The sequence below is a fragment of the Apostichopus japonicus genome, chromosome 8 (assembly GCF_037975245.1).
Source record: "Apostichopus japonicus isolate 1M-3 chromosome 8, ASM3797524v1, whole genome shotgun sequence".
NCBI classification, from domain to species: Eukaryota; Metazoa; Echinodermata; class Holothuroidea; order Aspidochirotida; family Stichopodidae; genus Apostichopus; species Apostichopus japonicus.
In genome coordinates this window covers 2,370,464-2,395,677 of record NC_092568.1, presented here as the reverse complement: position 1 = coordinate 2,395,677, position 25,214 = coordinate 2,370,464, and the positions used below count along the sequence as shown (strand labels likewise).

General features: G+C 38.5%; 2 protein-coding genes and 1 long non-coding RNA gene across 4 annotated transcripts in view; 1 reads left to right on the top strand and 2 right to left on the bottom strand.

Annotated features, from left to right (window-relative positions):
- The window catches only part of LOC139970376 (uncharacterized), a 32,432-nt gene extending 16,211 nt beyond the window's left edge, over positions 1–16,221 (top strand). For both annotated transcript variants that reach the window (XR_011794132.1, XR_011794133.1), the window contains 2 exons: positions 385–529; positions 13,815–16,221. This is a non-coding gene — a long non-coding RNA (uncharacterized lncRNA). The remainder of the gene's footprint in view (positions 1–384; positions 530–13,814) is intronic.
- Positions 1–17,806, bottom strand: part of LOC139970375 (sphingomyelinase C-like) — a 26,322-nt gene extending 8,516 nt beyond the window's left edge. The window contains exons 1-2 of the mRNA XM_071976009.1: positions 17,714–17,806; positions 1,165–1,212 (exon numbers count right to left, since the gene is read on the bottom strand). Of these exons, the coding sequence (XP_071832110.1) occupies positions 1,165–1,212; positions 17,714–17,780 (115 nt within the window). The 5' untranslated portion in view covers positions 17,781–17,806. The remainder of the gene's footprint in view (positions 1–1,164; positions 1,213–17,713) is intronic.
- On the bottom strand, positions 15,680–25,214 carry LOC139970374 (sphingomyelinase C-like). Its single transcript, XM_071976008.1, has 3 exons — positions 24,669–25,214; positions 23,848–23,898; positions 15,680–22,821 (listed from the first exon to the last, which is right to left on the bottom strand). Exons 1-3 carry the CDS (start codon positions 24,730–24,732, stop codon positions 21,527–21,529), a joined length of 1,410 nt encoding a protein of 469 aa, XP_071832109.1. The 5' UTR covers positions 24,733–25,214; the 3' UTR covers positions 15,680–21,526.

Here is a 25,214-nt window from a genome sequence, read left to right as displayed (position 1 = left end):
GTTTTCAACGGTCTGCGGCATCACAAAATTAACTGTTAAAGTTATCATTTGAAGGACGACCGTTCAATCATTTGATGCATGCTTCAATAAGGACCTGCAAACCATTGATAATGATATTTACTAAGAAGAAACACTTAGTACATTTTTACCGTTTGGTAAATAAAATATGGCAAAAACAACAATGGTTCGGGTCAGTGTAGAGGGCCATGTAGTGACTCGGAGATAACTACGTCACCTATATCCACCCGATGCTTTTGCAGAGTTAATTTAATCTCGAACATTGGAAATCATTTATCTTGATAACATACTTCACAGATCCCCTCCATATTTGCCGCGGTATTCCTAAATGTTGATCTTGAATGACTTTGTGTACATTCTTCACAGCGTGTGACAGCGTGTGACAGCGTGTGACAGCCGAGCCCGCTCTTTTGAAATGTTTTGCTGCATATGCCTACACATATGCTATGTATACAAATTGTAAACATTCTATGATGCTATACTTCGACGAAAGCAAGACACGGTTTTAATGGTAAGTCTCTTATTTTTCTCTTTTTTTTAAAGTTTCATTTAGCCAATCTTCATTATATATTATCGATTTGATATTCCAATTGCCATGGCGGAGGTGCGTGTGTTTTGTCTGCGGGAGGGGGGGGGGGGAGGGGTGGCTTGGGATAGGCAGAGGTGGTAAAAGAGGGGAATTAGGTGCTGGTCATAAAATTTTACCCTTATTCATGTGTTTTGATAATATCTGTAGGAAATTCTGATATACTTTGGTATCGAAAATCTAGGTATAGAAGAGTAAATATATTATATTAATATGTTATTGACTGTTTTGTCATATTTTAACACTTTCATATTTCCCTACGGTTTAATGACACTCCAGCAATGTTATTTACAAGCATTGAGGTGAGCTTTAAGCTCTACTTATACTTAGGCCTACGTATACCCGCATACGCTATCAGTGATTAAATAAAATATTCCATTTTGAGCAAGAGGGATTATTTGTTTTCCTTATATATGCATATTTCGATACAATACGAATAACGTTGATCTCAAGTTTTGACTTGATATCAAATCTCTATCGCCAAATTAAAATAAACAATTGAGAAAATAGTACGTCTGCCTTCACAATGTTTGATGAATGATAAACCACAAATTACTCACCAACCCATACAGATAGTTTGATATCATAATCCGGCCCACATTGGTTCTCTGCAAATGTAAAAGAAAAAATTCATGCAAAACAGTATGAAAGATATATGGTATTATAGAAACAATATGATGAAAGTTAAACAATTCTCAACCCATTCCAGTAACTGATATATGCAAATGAGATTGGGAGAGAATTGTTGTTATTGGCAGAAATGACCAGTTTAAGCTCAAGAGACAGTACTAGTTACAGTATCCTTTTAACTAAGAGTAAAATGTTAGAATGCTGAAAACGTTTTTAAATTGTGTGTTCTAAACGATCTTGTGTTCGTATATCGTTGTAAAGATGAAGCAGACAATGCAAGAAAGGATATTTCTGTAGGAAATGTTGATATTCCTGTTAGCAGATGCTTTCTTTTCATCTTTCATCATATCTATTTATTTATTGGTGGGACTGAGAAGGTATAGGAAAGCCTTGGGATCCGGAGAGGGAGGGTGTTAGGGAGCTGTCTTGCCCTATTAGCTGCTACGACGCAAACCAAGTATTTTATAGTTATAAGGTCAATATAATCATATTTGTACGCAATAGTTGCTGATATGTTATACTGATGAGTAAACTGATCCAATCGTTTATATAGATACAACAGAGAGTAAACAGATACAATCGTGTATATAGTTCTCAAAACAATCCGATTACACCAAACACCGTGCTTCATATCTGTGTTTGTTATCCATTATTCAAAAGGGAGATTAGTTTGTTTTTTATTGTCATTTGGGAAATTATATTCTAAATATTAGATGCTCTCAAATTGTATGAAAGAGCGAGGGGAGGAGGGGGATCCAATCGTGTAGATAGATACAACAGAGAGTACAGTAAACAGATCCAATCGTATAGTTCTCAAAACCAGCAAAACAATCCGATTACACCAAACACCGTGCTTCATATCTTTGTTTGTTATCCATTATTCAAAAAGGAGATTATTAGTTTGTTTTTTATTGTCATTTGGGAAATTCTATTCTAAATATTAGACGCTCTCAAGTTGTATGATGGAGCGAGGGGAGGAGGGGATCCAATCGTGTAGATAGATACCACAGAGAGTAAACAGATCCAATCGTGTATATAGTTCTCAAAACCAGCAAAACAATCCGATTATACCAAACACCGTGCTTCATATATGTGTTAGTTATCCATTATTCAAAAAGGAGATTATTAGTTTGTTTTTTATTGTAATTTGGGAAATTCTATTCTAAATATAAGACGCTTTCAAGTTGTATGATGGAGCGAGGGGAGGAGGGAAGGGAGGGGGAGGCTGAAATCTCTCTCTCTATATAAACTGATGCTACAAATAACTAAGGGGCGGTTCCTATATAAAGCCTATCCATATATAGTGTATGAAAGAGTGAGGGGAGGGGAGGGGAGGGAAGGGGAGTGGGAGGGGGTACGGGAGGCTGAAATCTCTCTATGTATATACTGATGCTACAATAACTAAGGTGGCAAATTATTGCTAATAACATCTGGACGTAAGAGATCTCGAACCGATCATTGTATAAGAGTTACTGAGGTGAAGTTGGTGTGAAGTTATATATGTTGCTTTATGAAAAGCAACCACACAAATATTGCAGTTAGGCTTGCAAGATATCCATTGAATCATGAGATCAATATAAGTTGATACACATCGCTTTAAGTTTTGCAAATATCTTGGGGCAGGTGCATATTTGCACATATCTTTGATCATCATGACCTTTGACACAGGATGTGTACAATTAACTTCCAAGGAATATGTGCATCGTGATACAATAACATAAAAGTAATATTTTTTTTTCCAACCAGACGAATTTCATAGAATTCGATCTGTTGCCACAGCCGACATTTTAGTTTGATGTTGGACTTATTATTTCTTTCCTTTTCTAAAAGTGTCATTCATCCGCCTCAATTCGGCTAAACTTAATAGCCAGCGGCGTAACCAGCGGGGAAGATAGTAGCAGGGACTATAGAGCCCCTTGAACAAGTATAGGATTATCGCTCCGACCCCAGCTTGCCCCCAAGCAACAATGACAGATGAAACAAACTAATTTACCATTAAATAATTTGACAAATGTTAAAATGAACATGCATATCCGCGTAAAGATGACAAGTAATGATGTATCTCCTCCTTGATCATAACACCATATCTTTGTTCTGTGTAACTGACGTAACTAATATAGAAACTAGATAATTTTCTCATACAATGGTTGTTTAATACATGATTCACAGGTATGGACGTATGTTGTTTGTACAACGGCATGATTGTTTGATGTCTCTCTACATATTTATACGGTTGGTTCTAATCAGCAGCTGATACTACTAGTGTTATGTACGTACGTACGTGGTTCATAAGGACAGTGGCGTAGGAAGGTACTTTTGAGTGGGGGGGGGGCTGAAGACTGATGGCCGGTCTGGGGGAGGGGTCTAAGGGGAGGGGGTGTCCCCCTCCCCTTTGGAATTTTTTGCATTTCCAGGTGCCTCAGATGCAATTTGGTGCAATATGGCACACTTCAACCCACCCACTCCATTTTGTATATAATTTTGCATTTTCACCTGGCCTTAGATGCAATTTGGTGCTCCAAATGAGATTTTTTTCTCATTTGGAAATGAAAAAGGGGCTTTCTGACTTGCGAAGCGGGGGGGGGGGGGGCGGAATGATACTTCCGCCCCTCCATATTTTTTCACTGGGGGGGGGGGCTGGCGCCCCAGCCCCCCGGTTCCTACGCCCTTGCACAAGGACGTGAATAAACGTAGGCGGGCCTACGTGATACCAGGGAGTTGTTATGGTGATACAATGCATGAAACATCTACGTTACCGAGATGGATATGGATAAACTCATAGTCTCTACTTTGATTTAGGGTTTAGCCAGAAAAAAATCCTGCATTACTTTGGCAGCAAAACACCGGAAAATAATAAGATATATACATCGGAAACGAATTCTGGAAAGACTTTCTGTGAATCGACGGAAATATTCAGTCATTGTGGATGTGGCCATTTTATCTTGGACAAATTACGAACGTGTTCGCAGTTACCTGGATATCGTTGGATGCACTCGAAATGTGTGGCTAACTGAACTGAGAAAATCGTTAGGTGTTAAGTATGCATAGCTAGTTGTTATGAAGTCTGCAAGTAAGGAGAAGAAGGCTGCATATATCCCAGGGATAGCTAAAGGGGATTACAAAGCTGGGATTACTTAGACATGTAAATTCTTGCAAATAGGATTAAAGGATAGAGCTAGAGATGAGGAGAGGGTTTTAGGGCAGTTGGGCTGTGGCTTTGGTGAGGTTATGGAGCGAAGGTATAACTAGAGACAAGGAAAGGGAGAAGCCGAGGTTGTGTGGGAGGATCGCGGTGATAGTGTTGCAAGGTAGCAGAGGTTGTTATGAAGGCATGATGTTTTGAGATTGTGAAAAGAAGCAGTGGCATTTTGTGGAGTCCGATAATAAAAGAAGAAAAGCATCGAATAACATTGTCCTGAACTTATTACCCCAAACTACGTAACAGTTAAGTATGCGTAGCTAGTAGTTCTAGTTATCCAGTTCTACGTCATTATGTGACGGAAATTTTTAGTAACATATAAGGTTGACATAATTTTGTAATGCAATTTTGTCGGTTTTAGCGTTCCAAACTCTTTACTTGAGGTGTAAAGCCGACTCAAAAAATAATTTGCTTGCAATCGAACTACTGACATTCAGCTGTAATATGGCACGGTCAAAATTTCCGTACAATGTCATCCCATCTGTATATGAGTAATCTGTTCTGACAGATAAATTAATCTGTTAAAATTGATTAATACTTTAGTTTCACAATTTGTTTTTTCCATTATTTTTTTCACTTTGTCGAAAAAATATTATACTTTTTTTCTCCGCTATTTATTTCTTTTTCTGCATTATTTTTTTCGTAATTTTTTTTTTACTTGACAATTTTTTTCTTCACTTTGGCCCTAATTGGCCATCGTATACACGTATATTGTCATGGTGTATGTTTGCTATGACCGGTGTACCACCGAGCTCTTTTAGGTGGTACCAATGCTTTAGTGTGTTGCTGACTTATCCTGAGGAGTGTATATAGATTGCTCCTTATCGACATAATGCAGTACATTATATATCCCCTTGATCACAAACTGAGCAACAAAACTATCACCTTAAATGATTTTAGCTGGACAATAAACGTTCAACACACTGTCCCTGATCTAAACACACTATTTGAACGAACTGCCTACAGACCTAACCTTTGTCACACTGTATGTTGTTCTACGTTGAACAACCGACGTTTCAGAACTCAACCCCTGGTGACCCCTGGTGACCCTTTGACCTCCACAAAAAACAATAAGGCTCTTTTACTCAATGTGGTACACCCACTCACCAAATATGAGATTGGTCCAAGCTACGGAGAGCCAAACGTTCCATAGATGTCGAAAAAGAAAGTGAAGTGTCCAAGTTAATATATATATGTCCAAATCGATATCAACATGTTACAATTCGATATCAGCATGTTACAATTCCATATGAACATCTCGAAACAAAATACAATATGCCATTGCGTCTATCAACATGTCAAATTCAACATCAGCATGTCGAAAACTTGTAACAGCATGCCATTACTACATTGGTCATGTCAACATGCTATATTTACGTCGTGCTATAATTTTGGCACTTCGGCGCGCGCCAACGTTTCGTATATGTCGAGATTTATTTCAGTATGTCCAAAACTTGTGTCAGCATGGTGAGCGAAGAGTAGTGAAGTATTGCCATGACAACGTTGCACATGGTTCGTGTCGTTCACACGGTACTATGGGGATAGCACCACGCCTCCGAACTCGTCTAGAGGCAACGTTAGAAATAAGAGTATGTATACCCTAACTTTAGCCTTAGTCTAGGCATTGCCTAACTTAGCATAGGCTAAATACAAGTAGAACTTAGTTGAAGTAAATCCCAAAGACAGAGCACGGACTGGATCAAAGGGAGAAAGGGGCCTAGTGAAATTTCCCCAAGAATATTCTTACAAACTTTCAATTTATTACCATGTTACTGTTACTGTCAAACGTTGCCTCTAGACGAGTTCGGAGGCGTGGTGCTATCGAAAGCTGGTTTTCTCTGACGCATTGGTTTATTTCTCCAACCAAACGCTGTATGGAAGAAAAAGTTTCTTGCAAAACATTCATTATGAATGATTACATTAAATGAACTGCTTTGTTTGGACAAAGCTTTGGCGCGACTAATACGAATAAGGGCTTGAAGATATTCTCAATGGTATATTTTCCACCTACTGCAGCAGTTTAAAACGTATTGTAACGCCGCCAACGTCTGGTAGTGAAAAACCTGTCTCGCAACCAACTGGAGGAGGGTAGGGGAGGTAGATGGGGGACGGGTACAGATTAACTCTAAATCAGGAGGCAGACACCAGAGTTGTATGTTTAATAAAAGTATATAATTTCTCATCTCGTTCTACATCTACAGCGTATAATACACAATATTAACATTTGCCCAATATAACGTACTGGGGTCGGGCACAACCCAAGGATACGCAGGCATAACACTGGGGCTGCGCAAGGGTCGGGCAATCTAAACGTCGGCAATCCACCGGTGTCGGGCAGCACAGGCTTCGGGCATTCCGCTTGACTCGGGCAGGGCAGGTGTCGGGCAATCCGCTGGACTCGGGCAGGGCAGGTGTCGGGCAATCCGCTGGACTCGGGCAGCGCAGGTGTCGGGCAATCCGCTGGACTCGGGCAGCGCAGATGTCGGGCACTCCAAAATGCCTAAACACATTTGTTTGGACTTAGGCAAATATCAAAGGCTTTACCACGAGCCGCCGGAAGGAAAGTTCCTCGTCTTGCACTCGACCGACTCTCTGACTCACTCATTTACGAAAGAACCCTTCATTAAAATACCCCCCGCAGTGGCGTAGGAAGGTACTTTTGAGTGGGGGGCTGAAGACTGATGGCCGGCCTGGGAGAGGGGTCTAAGGGGAGGGGGTGTCCCCCTCCCCTTTGGAATTTTTTTGCATTTCCAGGTGGCCTCAGATGCAATTTGGTGCAATATAGCACACTTCAACACCCACTCCATTTTGTAAAGAATTTTGCATTTTCACCTGGCCTTAGATGCAATTTGGTGCTTCAAATGAGATTTTTTTCTCATTTGGAAATGAAAAAGGGGTTTTCTGACTTGCGGAGCGGGGGGGGGGGGGGGCGGAACGATACTTCCGCCCGCCCCATATTTTTCACTGGTGGGCTGCCCCCCGGTTCCTACGCCCTTGAACCCCCGTATACACACGTCCGTACATAAACTGTAAAAAAAAGGCTTAGACCAATCATGGACTACCTGTATATAACTACGGTGAGTTGCGACCAATGGGATCGACTCACACACCCACCGCCGTGCCTGCCTATGCCAGTCACGGGAATACATCGATATAGCAAAATTACGTAATCAGTTCCTGTTCCTGTTCCGGATAAACATCTCTCGTTACCTCCACGGAGCGCAACAGATGTAACCCCTGAGGGAACGAAACGTATCTCACTAAGGAAAAGTCGTAGCTTTCCGCTACAGTATATTCAACCATAGTACCGTGTAAACGACACGAACCATGTGCAACGTTGTCATGGCAATACTTCACCACTCTTCGCTCACCATGCTGACACAAGTTTTGGACATACTGAAATAAATCTCGACATATACGAAACGTTGGCGCGCGCCGAAGTGCCAAAATTATAGCACGACGTAAATATAGCATGTTGACATGACCAATGTAGTAATGGTATGCTGTTACAAGTTTTCGACATGCTAATGTTGAATTTGACATGTTGATAGACGCAATGGCATATTGTATTTTATTTCGACATGTTCATATGGAATTGTAACATGCTGATATCGAATTGTAACATGTTGATATCGATTTGGACATATATATATTAACTTGGACACTTCACTTTCTTTTTCGACATTTATGGAACGTTTGGCTCTCCGTACCAAGCTTCCCTTCTCGAGATATCGAGTTTACAAGCAAGGCGTCACAAATATACTCAGACACGCACGCCTACATAACCACAATCATGCGCCTGCAGCTAGTTAAGGTTACGATTATCATCGAAAGCAGAAATGTATTAACGTTTAACTGATTTTATGTGTTGGGGCATGTTTGAATTTTGGAGTTAGTTAATTTGTGTGTGTGTGTATGTGTGTGTGTGTGGAAAGGGGGGGGGGTCAAACATATTGCAAGTACATGTTGAGAAATAAATTAATTAAATAAACAGCAAAAACCAACACAATTAAACACCCCGTTATTCTCAACATCAACTCTCAATACACCTCTGAGTGAATCCCTTTACTCGACTTTGCAAAACTAAAATAATACATCATATTCAAGACACAAAATTATGTGCCCAGTAAACACCATTTCAAATCAATACCCAACATCTTGCTCAACCCTTTCCAAACATGGAAAGTTACAATCATGATATCAACTATTCTATACAAGTCTCAGCTCGTATAATATTTGACCAACGTGTAACTTACAAAAACTTGCTTACCTTAGCGCAATAATAATACAATCAGATCACAATTAATGTTACAAAATATTTGATAACTCAACAGTTAATACTGGTGAAATATTCTTTTAGCATGTCAATATTTCTGTAGATTCAATATGCACCGTGAAACTTTCTAAGCAAGCATCCCAAATCATCTTAAAAAATATGTAATATAATATTTCTATATGACCTAATTTAAAGTCGTTAAATGAAAGTTTCAATATATGTGAATATCCTTTTGTGTAATAACTATAATACTCATTACGTTAATCACGCGATGCTCTTCGTTCAGATTTTAAACCTTCTGAAATATGTTGTCGTTGCTTTACAAATTTTTGTCTCGGTACCTATATGAAAGAAGCTGAAACTATCCATTCCTTTAAATGTCGCTTAAGTATAAATCACGTGCCTATCTATTACTATAGTTGATTGTTGGTATTAGCCTTACCCTCAGTTGTCATTCGTTCCTTTTTGTCATTATATTTGTCTCTTCTTTTCTGAATTACCTTTTTAGACTAAAGTAGCGATTTTCATGATCTTTTATTTTTATTTTTTATAGTCTAGTACATCCGGCTAAATGCTCTGTAAAATACCTAGTATACTATTATAAGTATATAAATACCTATATATATATACTTCTACACTATATATTAAAGACATATTATCAAAGTCGATAACTGACCATAATGGGGGCGGTAATTACTCTTTCGATTTACCTACCATACTTATACCCACCACGTTTTACCTATCGCAAAAGAGTGCGAACGATGCATAATATACTACTACAAACTTACACTTCAAATTTAAATAACAAGACAGACTGAAGTTATGTTACTGTTCTTAACTTAACGATTTTGTGTATGCCACTGCTAGAATGTTCATATCTATTATATCGTTTTGTTTCTTCATCTAGTGAACTATGTTAGAAATGAAAATATGGGAATATACTGTACATTATAAGAACAATGAAGACCGTGTAGACTTCTGTAATCAAGATTCTTTTTTATCTTATTGTGTTCACCATCTTCCTCATTGCCATGCTGTGCAATTCTTCTCCTGATTTGCTTGACATTACTTCATGTTATATCTCTCTTCCTTTCAGACTGAACTTCCTTGCAATAATTTGTGGAGGCGAACTACCAAATACCTGCAGGATGGCAGCTTTCTTTTTGCTTTCATGATAATCTGGAAACTGAACATTCGTGATTGCTATACTGTATTTCAATTGCTGTAGTGGGGCATGTTATATATAGAAAACACAGCTTCTTTGCTTCGGGTTATAGCAATAATATTGAAATCATTTTGAAATGCTGAAACAGAACTTACTTGAAGATGAAACAAAGGTGGTTTAATTTCTATGATGAATGCTAAACCATATGTGTAACCAAATACAATAATGATTTATAAAGATGTCACTGTCTTTTTCCAATACATAAACTTAAAAGCAGACTGGCATTGTGTGTCTATATGTGAACTTATCTGAAGCATGATGAAGCCTTTACAGTTAATATTTTTCAGCTTCACACGTACATGATTGATAGTTGGTTAAATGCTTGGCGGGAAGGGCTGTGTAATAGTGTGTAATGATTTCAATGTGTCTTTTCCGGGATCGATTGCAAAGGGCACTTTACTAAATCCCTACCAATCTTAGAACTGTTAGTTTTAAAGTGAATTTTAGAGGTTAATGGTGTTTGGAAAGGAGTTATTTTGTCCACACATTCCGCCATGGAAGAACCAAATCCGGAAGGAAATACTTGGCAATATCACTCATTCGTACTTCCTGGGACTGTGTAAGAGAATCTATTCAGTGGTATATGAGAATGAATAGTTCAGTTCCAGGCTTCAATTGGATTTACGTGTGCCTATAAGATATGGTAATATTTTGCAAGAAAATTCAGAGACATGATTTTGCTGTTGAACCCGTCACCTCACTCTTCTGTATATGATGAAATCAAGGAATAGTATAGCTACTTATTCTGTACAGTTAAAAGGAAGTGATGGTCAAATGCCCAAGCTTGGAACATGTGATGCACAAATACTGTTTTTATGATAACAAGCCATTGCCAAAATTTGAAGGTAACTGGAAGTCTTAATATTTTAATTATTCACCACTAAATATCACATGATACTTTTCATTTCAATAACCGGCTATCAAAGTATTCAACGATCTGGATTGCTTTATTCTGTGGGCCTTGAAGAGTAAACCAGATATTTGTACTTAACAATCAGCGCTTATCATGAAAGTACATAAAGTACAGGGACATTTTCTGGGACGCTTTCAATCCCGGGGCAGAACGCGAAATCCAGGGACCGTCTCTGGAAATCATCAAACGTCACCTTTTGATATTCTTTCGATAAAACAGCAAATACAGTTTGGCATTTACTCACCATTAAGCATTTCTTCCCTGTTATTTTTGAGTCATATATGATTACGTGCAAAAATGCTATCGGTAAAGAGCACAAATGAACTAATATGGTTTCAAATTGCTCGAGGGTCGAACTCTATCTTTATAAACAGCTCTGTTTCACATACATGAAGCATGGTGGATTTAATGAAATAAAAATTTTGTAACTAACGGTAGAAGTGAATTTTAATGTTCATTGATCATAGAATTGCTGTTGCCCTGGGACTGTACTGGCTCCGATTTGTATTCATGGGTGTAGTACAGTGGGAACTACATGTGTTATTATTGCAAGAGATTGATGTTGTAGTATGGCAAGGATGACCACACGTTTTGCATCTTTGTAAAACTTTACAGGAAGCAGGGGTGTCTCTGTAGTAACCCTTAACCAAAATATAAAAAAAGCTGACTACATTTTCACATTTTATTGAAAACTTTTACGTGATTAATTTAAGTTTCAATTTCGATCCCCAAAATATCTGCATGTTATAAGCTATTGTTCTGTTCTACTTATGTTATGTTACCGGAAAGAATTAATAGGATAGCTTGTTGATCATATCCGTTAAAACTGAACGATATTTACTACGTTTTCTCCTAGTGTGTCCCAGTAATCATGACCCCGAGCAAATTCAGGATGTCGAAACGAAAGTGTAAAGGTGTTTTTCACGAAAAGAACGGGCAAGCACGTATAGCTATAATATGAGGCGGTTAAAACAATGACATATTGCGCAAGTTCACTATATTGTTCGTTTCCACCAGGCTACTGGCGACAACTTTTTTGCTTCAAAGATTCATTTGGATATTTCACTATCAACTTAGGAACACGGGTGATCGCTTTATCCGTACATAAATTAATGTAGGCCTACGTACAAAATAGTAAGAGATTTCACACAGTTATCTCCCATTGACATTGGTCGTTGAACCAAAATGCGATTTGGACTTGCTTCAAGTTTACTGCAATAAACTTCCTTATATAGGAATATATACATTTACTGTTGCTGATGAAGGAAGAAACCACAAAGCTCAGATAGCAGTTACATTGTGCTTGAAAAACTTTTGTGAAAATACGCGGGCTTTTTTTTTGGGGGGGGGGGGGGCACACATTCTGTTTCTGCTAAGGTATCTTTGGGAAAATGAATAAATGATGGTGTAGAATGAAAGAATGAAGTTGAAAGGTTTGAAGATCCAGGGCGGGGAGGGGGGGGGGGATTGGCAAACTAGTTCTTCATCTGATGAGTCGCTCGTTGGTGGTGATTTGCGTTTTGATGTTGTGTTTGGGGGTCGATATCCGTCGGTGTGACGTCGCCCTTTGCTGGAAAATTACTTCTTGTCAATTGATGTGGTAGGGTTGAAATCTGTTATGGACGGGCCATTCTTACAAATTTGCGTTAAATCCTTTAGAGTCTGGGGCAAGAGAAGTGTTCTGTGGGAAGTTTTGATTCTATTGACGGTTGAGAATCCCCTTTCACAAGCTGCAGAAATCACTGGCAGAACCACCATTACTTTAAATAATTCAGACAACAGAGGATAGTTGCAGCCTTCCTGGATAACAAGCTGGGATAGGGGACCAAATTGAATTGAATTTGAATTGAATTTTATTGCTACATTCCATTATTTTACATTTTGAACAGTATAGGATAAATATATATGGTATCAAATACAGTTAACAGTAAATATAGAGTATTGAAATAATATATATGTGAGATGGAAGTAGAGGAACCAGAAATAAGTAATGAAATGAAATGAAATGAAATATTTCTGCCACTGACTTGAGTTGAGCCCACTCTTTTTTATTTTCATTTGTTTATTTCTTGAAGCCATCTGGGTTGTTCTGATCATTTAGCAGCAAGTATTTCAATGATCAGCCATCCTCCCAGGTTCTTAAAAACCCCCACCCGATGAATTCAACGTTTCGTCTTTTCTTGCTGGCCATTATAACAATTTCGTGACAGAACTGAAAGTTTGTCGACAAAAGCCGAAGCTATTCCTCCTATTACTGACTTGTGAATTGGGATACATTGTTTTACTTATTGACATGTCAGGTGCCTTTTCGCGCGATTGCGGTTAACCTACTGACAACACTGTTTTCATTTGTACCGATCGTACACACAAGGTTGCCCTGTTTGAGTTATCGTTACACATTTATTCGAGTTTGTTGTTTTCCATTTTGGTTATACACCTATCGTGCGTCAGTTAGTTTGAGCGATTAGTATCAAATTAGTTTTGAGCTGGTGAACAGAGCTGTTTGTTAGGAACTACTTGCAACAGTGCACTTGATAAAACTACTGTGATGTGTAACATTACGCAATAGGCCTTTCTTATTGATTGGCTCACAAGTTAATAGTTAGCCTATCGTATAAAGTAAGTGAGCGAATGAGCCACTCGCCCAAAATGTCGAGCACGTAATGCATTTTTTTCTAGTCGCCATTGGCGAGTTGGCGACCGTATTTGTCGAGGCCTGCTATCAAGTAACACGGGTGATCGCTTTGACTTCACTGGAAGACATGTTACTGAAAGTAACATTTTGTTTTATGGAGATGTAATAGTATTAAAACTTGCTATTTGGAAGTTTTCAACAGCGAGAATCTATATATCTATCTATTTGGAATAAGATCAAAGAAGCGCCAAGTTTACACAACATGACTTGATTTTATTCATGCATTGACTTTTAAATATATGACACTAGTTTTCTTTTTACTTGATTCACAGGTTTGGACATCATCTTGTTTGCCCAAGGATGAAATAAATAATCGTTTAATGTGTATATATATATACATACGGTTGGTTCTAAAGCAGCTGATACTTACTTGCACTATCGGCGGCATCCAGTAACTACGCCGAAATGGAGGTCATAAAGGAAGTAACATATGACACAGAGACTGGTTCTATCAAGATACGAAAATCATTGGAAAGGCGCAACAATACTTTCATGAATGTTTTATATGGGAGAAGGGGATTGTTCTATGCATTTCTTGTTGCTTTGTCATGGTGTTCGTCAGATGTCTGTACTAAAATATTATCCAATAGCCTCCACCCCATGGAAATTGCATGTATCAGACAATGTGCCTTAACTCTTACTGTTACGCCTCTTGTCATAAATAATAACGCTTTTATGAAGGATAGCCGGGCTCACTGGAGACTTTTAGTACTGAGAGGTTTCTCTGGTGCATTGAATGCACTCTTTAGAACGATTGCGTGCAACTTTATGTCCATAGGGAATGTCAGCGCTGTTACAAACACAATGCCAGTCTTTGCCGCCATCCTAGGTTGGGTGGTTCTAAGAGAGCGCTTACTAATAAAGGAAGGTTTAATGTCACTCGTAGCGATAACAGGAGTCGTATTAATAGCTCAGCCGTCATTTTTATTTAATATCACTACTTCAACCGGTGATGATAATTTTATTGGCGTAATTTTTGCCCTCGGAGAAGCCTTCACTTCAGCATTTTCTATAGTTATGTTACGGAGGCTCGGCGGCATCGGTGTAGACATTGCAACCCCGATCGCATACTATGCTGTGTTTGGACTTATCATTGATGCCCTTCTGACGACTATTTGGAACACTTGGACGTTGCCGCCATGTTTACCCCAAAGATTATTACTACTTGCATTCAGTCCTTTAGTGATGGGTGCTCAACTGTTCCTCGCAGAAGCAAGTAGATTAGAAAAAGCTTTGAACGTTTCATTGGTCTCGTTAACAACAATTTGCATATCTTTGTTCCTTCAGTGGTTCATATTTAAAACATTACCTAATTGGTTAAGTGCAGTAGGAATGCTATTAGTCTTGACGTCAGCTGTGACCTTAACAATCCTCAAGAGTTCTAAACTGACCAGTAATTCTCAACCAGAGAAGGACGACCCGTCAGAAGAGGAGAGAATTGAAGGGGAGAAAGAGGGAGACGGAACTGGGGAAATGAAAAAAGAAATCCGTCAAAAAGAACTATGATTTACGCACAAAATGTCATTCTATGTAACACAACATAGGATGCAGAAATGACGTCATAGTTTTATCTATTTATAGCCATATTAAACCTCTGTGTGTTTCCCTTCTTCGCACTGTCAGTCCCCTCAACTGGCCGACAGTTTGCTGTAACGTTTTGGGAATGTCCTTAAATGTTTGCATCAACTTTATACGTCTTTTCAGGGAGGAGGAAGAGGGTTAAATCTAAAGAACCAGTTAGGTGGAGGTGCAGTGGTCCGGATATGACTTTGATTAGAGGGTGCAACCCCCAAATTTACCTTAAAATGTTCCAGAGAATTGGATTATCTGTGCATTTCGTACCAAAAGTTCAAAGGATTTGACAAATTTCAAAGGGACCAATTTAAATTCCTTTTTATTTTGCAACAACGATTCGCTTTTTCATAACGACTTTTATCTTGCTTTTATAAATATCAAAAAGGCTGGTTTTTACTTATAAAGATGGAAAAGGTGTCTATTGTGATCATCATAGGGCAACTTCTAACTTACAAAAAGGGGCACTTTTGAGTATTACTATACGTGAATCGTAATTGTGAACCTACCACTTTTAAGAACAAACAAATATTTCATGCGGTTTTCTAAAAGAAGTTATGATATGTTTACAAATCCCCCCCCCCCCCAACCAAAGGAAGATATATATATATATGTACAGTATATGTGCATGAAGTTCAAAAGACCGGTAGTTATTAGCACATCCTGGTATTTAATCCTAATTACAGATTTATGTTATATTCTTGATATGCCTCAAAATACACCTATACATGGGAATTGGCTTGAATCACCACAGGACGGTGAATATAAAATTCTGAACACATTTTGGGCCCAACAAAATTAAAGTTATGTCATGATAACAAATTTGACTGACACAACATACAAAAAAAATTGCAAAAAATCATCACCACAGATCATCCGAAAAACCGTTTAATTGGGCAAAATGTTACCGATAAATGTTAGTGATTTGAATGCGTGTACCGTATCCACTGACAATGGCCGTGTAGTAGAATAACAATTTAGTGTATATGAAGGGTGCATGTACGTATCATTTAATGTATTAACAGAATCTTACTTCCCTATAACAATAAAGACTCTGTTATCTCATCACTTTTTTTATGACAAAGTAAACACGAATTAGCTTATTAACCTTTGATGTACGTTTTCTATCATTTAAAAGGTTACACGAGTAGCTAGATATAGCTAGCTAAGTTACCAACAGTAAATGTTGGATAAAACGCCTTCAAGAAATACAGAAAAAAAATGAATTGTGGTAGTGGACGTTACTATTTGTTATTAAAACTATATATTGTATATGTGACTTGTAGCGAACTATATACATACATGCAGGCATGTGAATGCCAGCACTCAACACTGCTCAACAAGTGCACACAATACATATGCATATCACAACCATATATACTTGTCAGTGTTCCTGAATCAACTGGAAACCTGGTCAAGTGCGAGGTATGCATATATACGACAGTGTGCGTGGTACCTCTAGCGGTGTTCATTTGGACATTTTGTGTATCTCTGGACTGTTTTATATATCCATAATTTATGGATGTGCACCGACAATTTATGGAAGGCACCATCAATTTATAGAAAGGCACCAACAATTTAAGAAAGAGGCTAAAATCATTCTTCTCCATAAGAAAGATCATGATAAAACAGACATTTACCTATCCCATATATACAAGGTATTCATCAATTTGTTATACAGAGCAGACTATAGAGATGAAACCTAGCCCCAGGAACGAACAGGATTTTGAGCCCGGTTTCTCAACTGTGGAGCACTTTCATGCAGTTTTTCAACTGATAGAGAAATCAAACGAATATCCAATCGATCTCTGTGTTTTATTCGTAGACTAACACAATGCATTTGATTCTATTAGTTATATGACAAGGCAAGATATCAGGAGGCTTTGGTGTTAATTCTCTTTTTAGAGTCAACGTTAAGACAAAAGAAACAAAAGAAAAAAACAAATTTGGATGTTTGAAAAGTTTGTACTGGAGGATAAAGAAATTAAAAATACATGCAATTGTCGATGACTTAATGTCAACTGATACAATAATTTCGAAATAAAACAAATGCTACTTCTTCAATCAGGGACGTAGCCAGGGGGAGGGGGGGGGGGGTAATGGTAGCGATCACTCCCCCCTATGAGTACCCCAAAAATAAAATTTAACTAAAAGCAGGAAATATCGTTATAGCCCTCTTTTCGGGTTGAAGGAAGCGAAGCGACCCTTCTCAATCTTTCTCTTAAAAGTTCGTCTGCTGCGTAATACAATACTCTTATTATTGTTTATTTCCTGCACAACGGGAGGCATTTTGGGCACAAAATTTCTTTGTACATGTGTTGGTATATATTTCAGGTTATGTATCAACGATAACAATTGAGATAACTAGTCTTCCAATAAAGTTAAAAGTTTGTTTTCAAATATATATAACCTACACAACGCCTATGTAAGTTTATGTTAGTTAAAAACAAAGTTTAACATAACGCGTATGTAAGTTTTAACATCTAGTCTGTATGGTCGTACTTTGTTGAAATCTATTTGACATGGTTTGTTTATTTTCATTTACAAAAATCCTCCTATAATGAAGCGCAGAAATCAGTTCAGGTTAAAAGAAACTTACCTGCTTGTACAATCCTTAGTATCAAGCAGAAAGCGACCCATCCAATCCATTGACAGAATTGTCCCATTTCGACCTATCAACATTACAGGAGGTTATGGTACTATATACCAACACAATCAATTAACCCGTCTTTCTAGATACCTTCTCTGGACTTTGTTTCTAATTAACAGATGCGTTAAAGATAAACCGTTTGAGAGAAGGAATAACAAAAGTTACGAATAGAGGTTATAAAAAATTTCTTCTTGGTGATTCATTTAATCTGAAAGCCAGGTCTCGTTTAGTATGAACCCTTGTTTGAATACACAGTTTATTAATAGCTCACTTTTCTGCCAGTTGCACCTTGAGAGTCTATTGAGAGTGACATATATATATATATATATATATATATATATATATATGCACTGTAAACATACATAAACAATGCATGCATCATTATATTGAGAGAAAAGTCGATGGGTTCTAAATCATTTGCGGTCGGGGGGGGGGGGGCGGGGCGGGAAAGTTTCTTAGGGTGAGTAGGTATTGGGAAACTGAGTTGTTTTTATTTTTTACCAATTTTATGAATCTTACCGAGTATTGCTCGACGTCTTATATATATTACAATTGATCACACTATAAGATTGACTCCTGAAAATGGTTCAACAAATACTGTGTTCATCAGCAAGTATTTAACAAATATATTCGCATCTTAACAACAACAAAATCATCGTGGATTTACTTTATGTTTGTTTCAACCACATACAAAAATTTCAAATGGAAGTACAATACTTTTTCAACTGTTTTTTTTTACTTGACTGTAGTCAAAATAATGAGCCGAACTCGCCCAAAGCCAGACTCCCACTCCCCTCCCCACACCACCCCGACCCCACCCCACCCCAAGCCAGCTTTAAAGAATATTTAGAGCAAATTCTTTCTGTCCTTTTCTCCATGTATTTGCCACGCGTTATTATTAATTCAAATCTGAGACGTGATTTGTATTTTCATTATAGACGATTTATATATTATTTCAAAAAATAACGTCTCTAACAGCTGCCATATATCGAGGGTCAGGTTGGACCCCGAGGACAAGTATGCCACCGGACCCACCTTTTTACGTCTTCCTGTTTTTCCATATTCACCCCGACGCCGACTACCCCCCCCCCCCCACCGCCACCCCACCGCGCCGTTTTGCAAGGCCTGGTTGTAACACAAAGTACTGAAGCTCGACGATATAAGCAAGGATTACCATTGATCATATTTAAATTATCTTCAATTTTAACTATGGACCCTCTTTCATAATTTCACCCTGAGAAGCTTTACTTCCGTTGTAAAATGACATCCACTTGTTATCGTGATTAATGAGCTTAAATTAATAATTAGAGAGTCAGGCTGGGAAAAAGAGAAGATAAGGCAGAAGTTATTTTTCGCTAAAAAACGTTATCTATACGTCTCTGGGAACACAAAGCTCTGAAGCTCGACGATATAAGCAAGGCTTATACCATTATTCATATCTAAATCATCTTTAATTTTGGTTCCCGTTTTGGTTCCGCCCGTTGAGGCGAGATAACTTCTTAACAAGAATTAATATGACAAAGAGAGAGAGAGAGGTGGAGAGAGAAGATAAAAGTATAATTTTATCCAGTGCAGGGACTGGGAATAAAGTTTAAATTTATTGTGTTCATGGAAAAGGATTGTATTAACATATAACATATATGAAGTTTGAATATTATATTAGATCTTTTTAAATGATATTGCAACTAAACTAAGTGTGATTCTTTTAAGGACTGTTTAACTTATGTAGAGTTACAAATAAGTAAGAGGAGGAAACTGGCAGAATTGTAACATTTATTACTATTTCATCTCATTTTTGCTTCACTCGTCATATTCATCATAGTTCCTGTATTCAAGGCTCTCGGCCGTTTTAACTCAGTCATACTGTTGAGCCCGCAATCGGGCATACATCCTCCGTAGGGGTGCGCATGTCTCATAGAGTGCAGTGGCGGCGGAACCGGGGGGCTTGGGGGGGCTCAGCCCCCCAATGAAAAAGTTGAGGGGGCAAATGCATGATAAGCCCCCCCAATATTTACCAAGGCTCCGAAACGTGCATCTGCCCATTTTTCAATGCATACTTGTCGATCTGTCCGATGCACACGTATACTATATAGGTGTAATAATTTTAGTAATTGCTGGGGGACCCTCGGCCCGTCCCCTGGCTATAGACCACATTGTCACCCCAACCGCGTCTTCACGCCCCGTGAAAAGTGGAAGCAGTGAGTGTGAGTACCAGTAAGCGTAACACAACTTCGTCTTAGGCCAATGACTTGCCTCATTTCAGCCAGTTCTCCAACATCCCCTTACTTAGTGGCGGAGCGTCCATATATACAGCCAGGGGGCGGATGCCCCCCGCCCCGACAGACTCAAATGGACTGCTGGCGCCCTTTTCAGCTTTTCAATATACTTTTTACTTATTCTCTATTATTGACTATTTTATTGCGCTCTCATATACCTATTGACATTTGTCATATTCTGTTGGTGTAATTTCCGACAAAATGGCGACGACACCTATTTATTCTCCGTTTATCTGCAAATTAGCAAGGCCCGGAAAGGGTCATTTCCTGCAATCTAGGGAGTATCTTTACTCAAAATTTTTCTGTACGCTCCGCGCCAACCTGTGGTGGCGCTCCGCTTGGATAGTGTCGAAAGCGCCCCTACAGACCATTCTTGCCCCCCCCGACCAATACCCCTAGCTCCGCCACTGCCCTTACTACACTCAAAAACGTCTTTGCGAGTACACTACGAGTATAATAGCTACTCTCTTAAAACACCATCGAATATACAAATTACAATGTTTTTACAGACTTTTACGTGCAATCTGAGAAATTGCAGACTTGAGACCCATATTTTAGGGCTAGGTATTCGCAGCATAAAACACACGGGAAGTGCCGTTTCCGGCCATCTGGGGGTTTGAAATAACCCAAAATTTTCTGGTACGCTCCGCGCCAACTGATGGTGGTGCTCCGCTTAGATAGTCTCCACACATTAGCCCCCCCCCCCCCCCAATAATTTTTCCGTTCCGCCGCGCCTGATAGAGTGACCTCCTCATGCACCCCTCCCTACGTCAAAAAGCTGAACCAAGCCCGCCTCTAACCTCAGTCATTTCATTATTTTAATAACTGCACAAGTGAAATTATATCCGAGAGACTATCACTGTTACTGCTAAAATCCTTCCTACATCAGGAAATATGAGGGTAAGTAAATTAAAAATAGAAGTCACTTATTCAAGCTGATATGCAATTTGATATAAAAAGCAAATGCATAATCACTCACGAAAAGGGTCAGAAAACAAACAAATAAATGGGGGAAAAATCTCCTCTCCCGAAGTTCCATATGTGTATACTCGCCACACGATCAGGGAGTATTGCATGCACATGCGCAGATGGAAACATGAAACGATCGCGACTTATTTATCTATTCGGTATCTTTTATTTTCGACGTTTTGCTTGACATATAAGCAGTTATTTCATTGGAATATTTATCCTCGTTAACCGCAATGAATTTAAGAAGACACCTTTTGAAAATATATTATAGTATAAAGGTTTCATAGACCTTATTTTCGCTTTAGTATAATTTTTTTCATGTCTGTCATTGTTGTGAGAAAGAACATTTTTAGACAAACTTTGGATATTAATTTTCCTACTGACAAATGTGGCCAAAGCGTTACACTTTGTTTCATTTCGACGTTGAAGAATTCCATAAATGTAAAATAAATGCATTCCATTGCAGAATTCCTGTTACAAATCGTACTGCAGGGATGACCCCCCCCCCACCCTCCTCCTAATATTTCACAAAAAGGCATGACACCAATGTCATCATAATTATTATGCATGAATATTGCATATTGCGTCCTGCTTCTCCCTTTGTTGTAGATTCTGTCTGTTCTACGGCTTTTGTTGTGACCTCCTTCTGTTCGGTTGGTGTTGTTGGTGCGATAGTGGGCGTGGTTGGTACCCTTGTCGACCACTCCCCATCCCCAAAATCGAACGTACCCATTACCGCATAGTGGTTGGAAAGGTCACTAATGGTTCGATCGGTGACACAGAGATTAGATTCTGGATAAGCTGGATTGGGAGATACCGCACTCATACAGACCGTGAAAGGAGGCGATCGGGGTCGCAGTACCCGCAAAGCTGTACGGGTAGGCTGTAAGTGTTCGTTACTGTATAACGCATAATCATACCAGAATGCACCATTGTCTGCTCGCTCTCCAAATACGTCGTTATTATCTTCATCGTATGTAGCGGAAATGGTCCCTACAATCTCTGGTAATGACGCCTGTAGCTCCCCCACAATCTCATCCACGTGGTCCGTATCGTCAAGTCTGTCAGCATTGAGATCACCTGCGTAGATGATTGACTCTGAAGCGGGAATGTTCTGACTTTGTTGAAAATCGTAAATATCTCGTGCCTGTACGATCCTAACCAAGCTACTGTTTCGTCGGTCAGTTGATTGCATTTCGGTACCGAAGATGTGATATCGTCTAGTTTCCAAGTTAACGGTTTTGTCGATACGAGCATATACGACACCTTTTTGTATGAGACTGTCAGGAGTAGTCCTCTCTGTGGCTTCGAACACTCGCGACCTCTCTCGTGAAATTGTCCACTTAGACGCGATGAAAACGCCCCCACTCTCTGGTTGTGTTGGCGTAGGAACAAGACCGACAGTCCTGGTGAATTCGGTGAATCCATACTTAGTCAAGATATCGCGAAGTGTCATCTGATTGTTAGCGGAACCTGAAGCAAAGCATCCACCCATGAATACTTCGTTGAATACGATGACGTCAACTTCCGGTCTCATCTTTATCAGTTCCGGTAAGATTCTGCAGGTCCGTTCTCGTTGCCCATTTTGGTTGTACAGGTACCGCGTTTCCCATATGTTGTAGGAAATAACCTTCATCATGGTTGCCGGTGTATCAACCAGTGGAGTCGGTATATCGGGAAAAGAACATCGTACTCTTACCCCGGTTTGGCAGGTATCATTTGGATTCCCGGTATCAAAATTTTCTTCGCACACGTAGTCGAGACCAGCTTGAACGCAGTAGGACGAGTCAGCATTACAATCAGGGGCATCGTCTGTAAGAGAGGTATTGCATAGTATCTCATCAAACTATGCAGAGATCGGGAAATTTGATCTATGAATAAAGATTTACTTGTGTTACAACCATCGGTTTTCATGACGTTTGTCTCAATAATTTAGTCCTCAACCACCCCCTTCACCTATGCCGAAACAGTATATTTGTATAACAACACCCCCTTACCATGCATGAAGAATCGTTGTACGGTACATAGCAACTTTCTTAACAAATTTCTACCTGTGTGCACAGTTAAACTAAAACTCACACTTAAAGGCCTTCGGCCAAATGGTGGCAGCATAATTATTATTATTTTTTGCTTCTTTCTTTAAGTTTTATATACAAAGCAAACGATTCAAGTTTAAATCTGAAACTTTCGTGTCATTAACATTAATGTAATACCTACGGGGTTTTTCAGATTTTAGACGTTTCCAAAACAAACAATAAGTAAGCAAGGCTATATATTTTCGACTTTTAACCATTAACTATGTGTGTGTCTTCAATGTAATGTCCCTTCCAGGATTCCGTAGTCACGCTTCTACACTTATCTTCTACTTTATATTGATTCAATTGATATTTTTAGTTTTATTCAAACAAATCAAAAAATTAATCTCACTGCTCCATCCACTTTTAAAGAGATTTATCATTGCGAAGAGAAAACAACGAACCTGTCAATCTACATTGGCTTCTGTCGAAAATATTGTCTTTGTATAGACCTGACCAATAATGACTCGACACTGTCCAAAGTTAAGGGTAACATTTTATCAAAATGGACCCATTCCCATACTACTTATGTCCTCATGGCAAACCATAACGTGCAATTATTGAATAAAACTGGATCAACAAACAGAATAACCACATTTATTGACAGAAACAGTAAGATCATCAACTGATAAGCTAGTTTGTCAATTGATGTAAGAGTTTCATTTTAATATCTTGGTAATTATAAGTAGATCGAAAGCTTTGATAATACATTCCAGAAAATTAACATTTTGCATGTAGGCTATAATGCAAATATCATACTTACCAACCCATACTGATAGCTTAGCATCAAAGTCAGCTCCGCATTGAATTTGAGCTGCAGGAAATAATTTGATTGTAATTTGGTATAGCTTACAAATAGGAAACTTAATATTTATACAAATTTGAATATGCTGCAAATAGTAAAGAAGATGTGTAGCAAGTGGTATGACAGATATATAGTAAATAAATAAAGAACAACACACCAACACAACACACACACACACACGCCCACACACACACCCACACACACACACACACACACACATATATATATATATATATATATATATATATATATATATATATATATATATATATATATAATTATATCGTATGGATCGGGACAGAATTTTATTTCAAATGCGTGCAGTTGGAGTAGCAAACGGAGTGGCAGATAATCGATATTTCTATAGTTGCATGTATCCTTGAAGTATTTTGGAGGTGCATATATTTCATAACAATTGAATAATAAACATGAAACAGCCTAACAGCCTTACTTAAAACGTTCTAAAAGTGCAAAACTTGCGGGATAAATTCGCCTGTTGAGCACCTACAAAATAAAGTTTGTCTGGGGACATTCCCAAGCTCCGAAGTTTCTTGAACCAACCAACCTGAACCCCCCCCCCCCCAACCTCGGTCCATCGTATCATTTTGGAAGCCTAATTACTACATTAATGTGATAGTTAAGTTAAAGTCTGAATTTAATATGAACGTTTAGTTTGTTTTCATGATAAACTATATCCGAACTTGTAGGACAAAAAGAAATATCTTCCCCAAAGAATTTAAAAAAAAAGCGTTCATGAACATTTTCAAGACAAGTATTACCTTGAACTGACTGGAGAGTACATATTGCCAACAAAGCAGCGAATAAGCACGTTATCAATTTCATGATGGCTATGTGGAACTGGAAGAAAACTTATATCACTGGTAGTTGAATTGTTGAGGTTTTGTCATCCAGATTAAATAAGAACACGCGCCTCTTCTCAAATGTTGACTGCTTCTACACAAAAATTCAATCTCTCGATCAGTTGCAGTTACTCTTTCGATTCGCGACAAATTCGATATTCACATAATATGTTGAAGTACAGCAGTTGTGAAGTTTTTAAGCCATTACAGCACTCTACACGACCATTAACACAGATAAGTAACGTAAATATACAAATAGGCGTTCCTGTATACGGAATCTCGACCAACAGTATATATGCTAGCCTTTGGTCTGGTTAATCCATTTACAGTTCGTTTCCAAGGAGATATTGGTCCAAGATTAACTAATTCCAGCTAATAATTAGTGATTCACTGATAACGGACAAGTCCCAATCACCTTATAGCAGTTAATTATAGGACACAATTAAGACACACGATCTTCTCTTT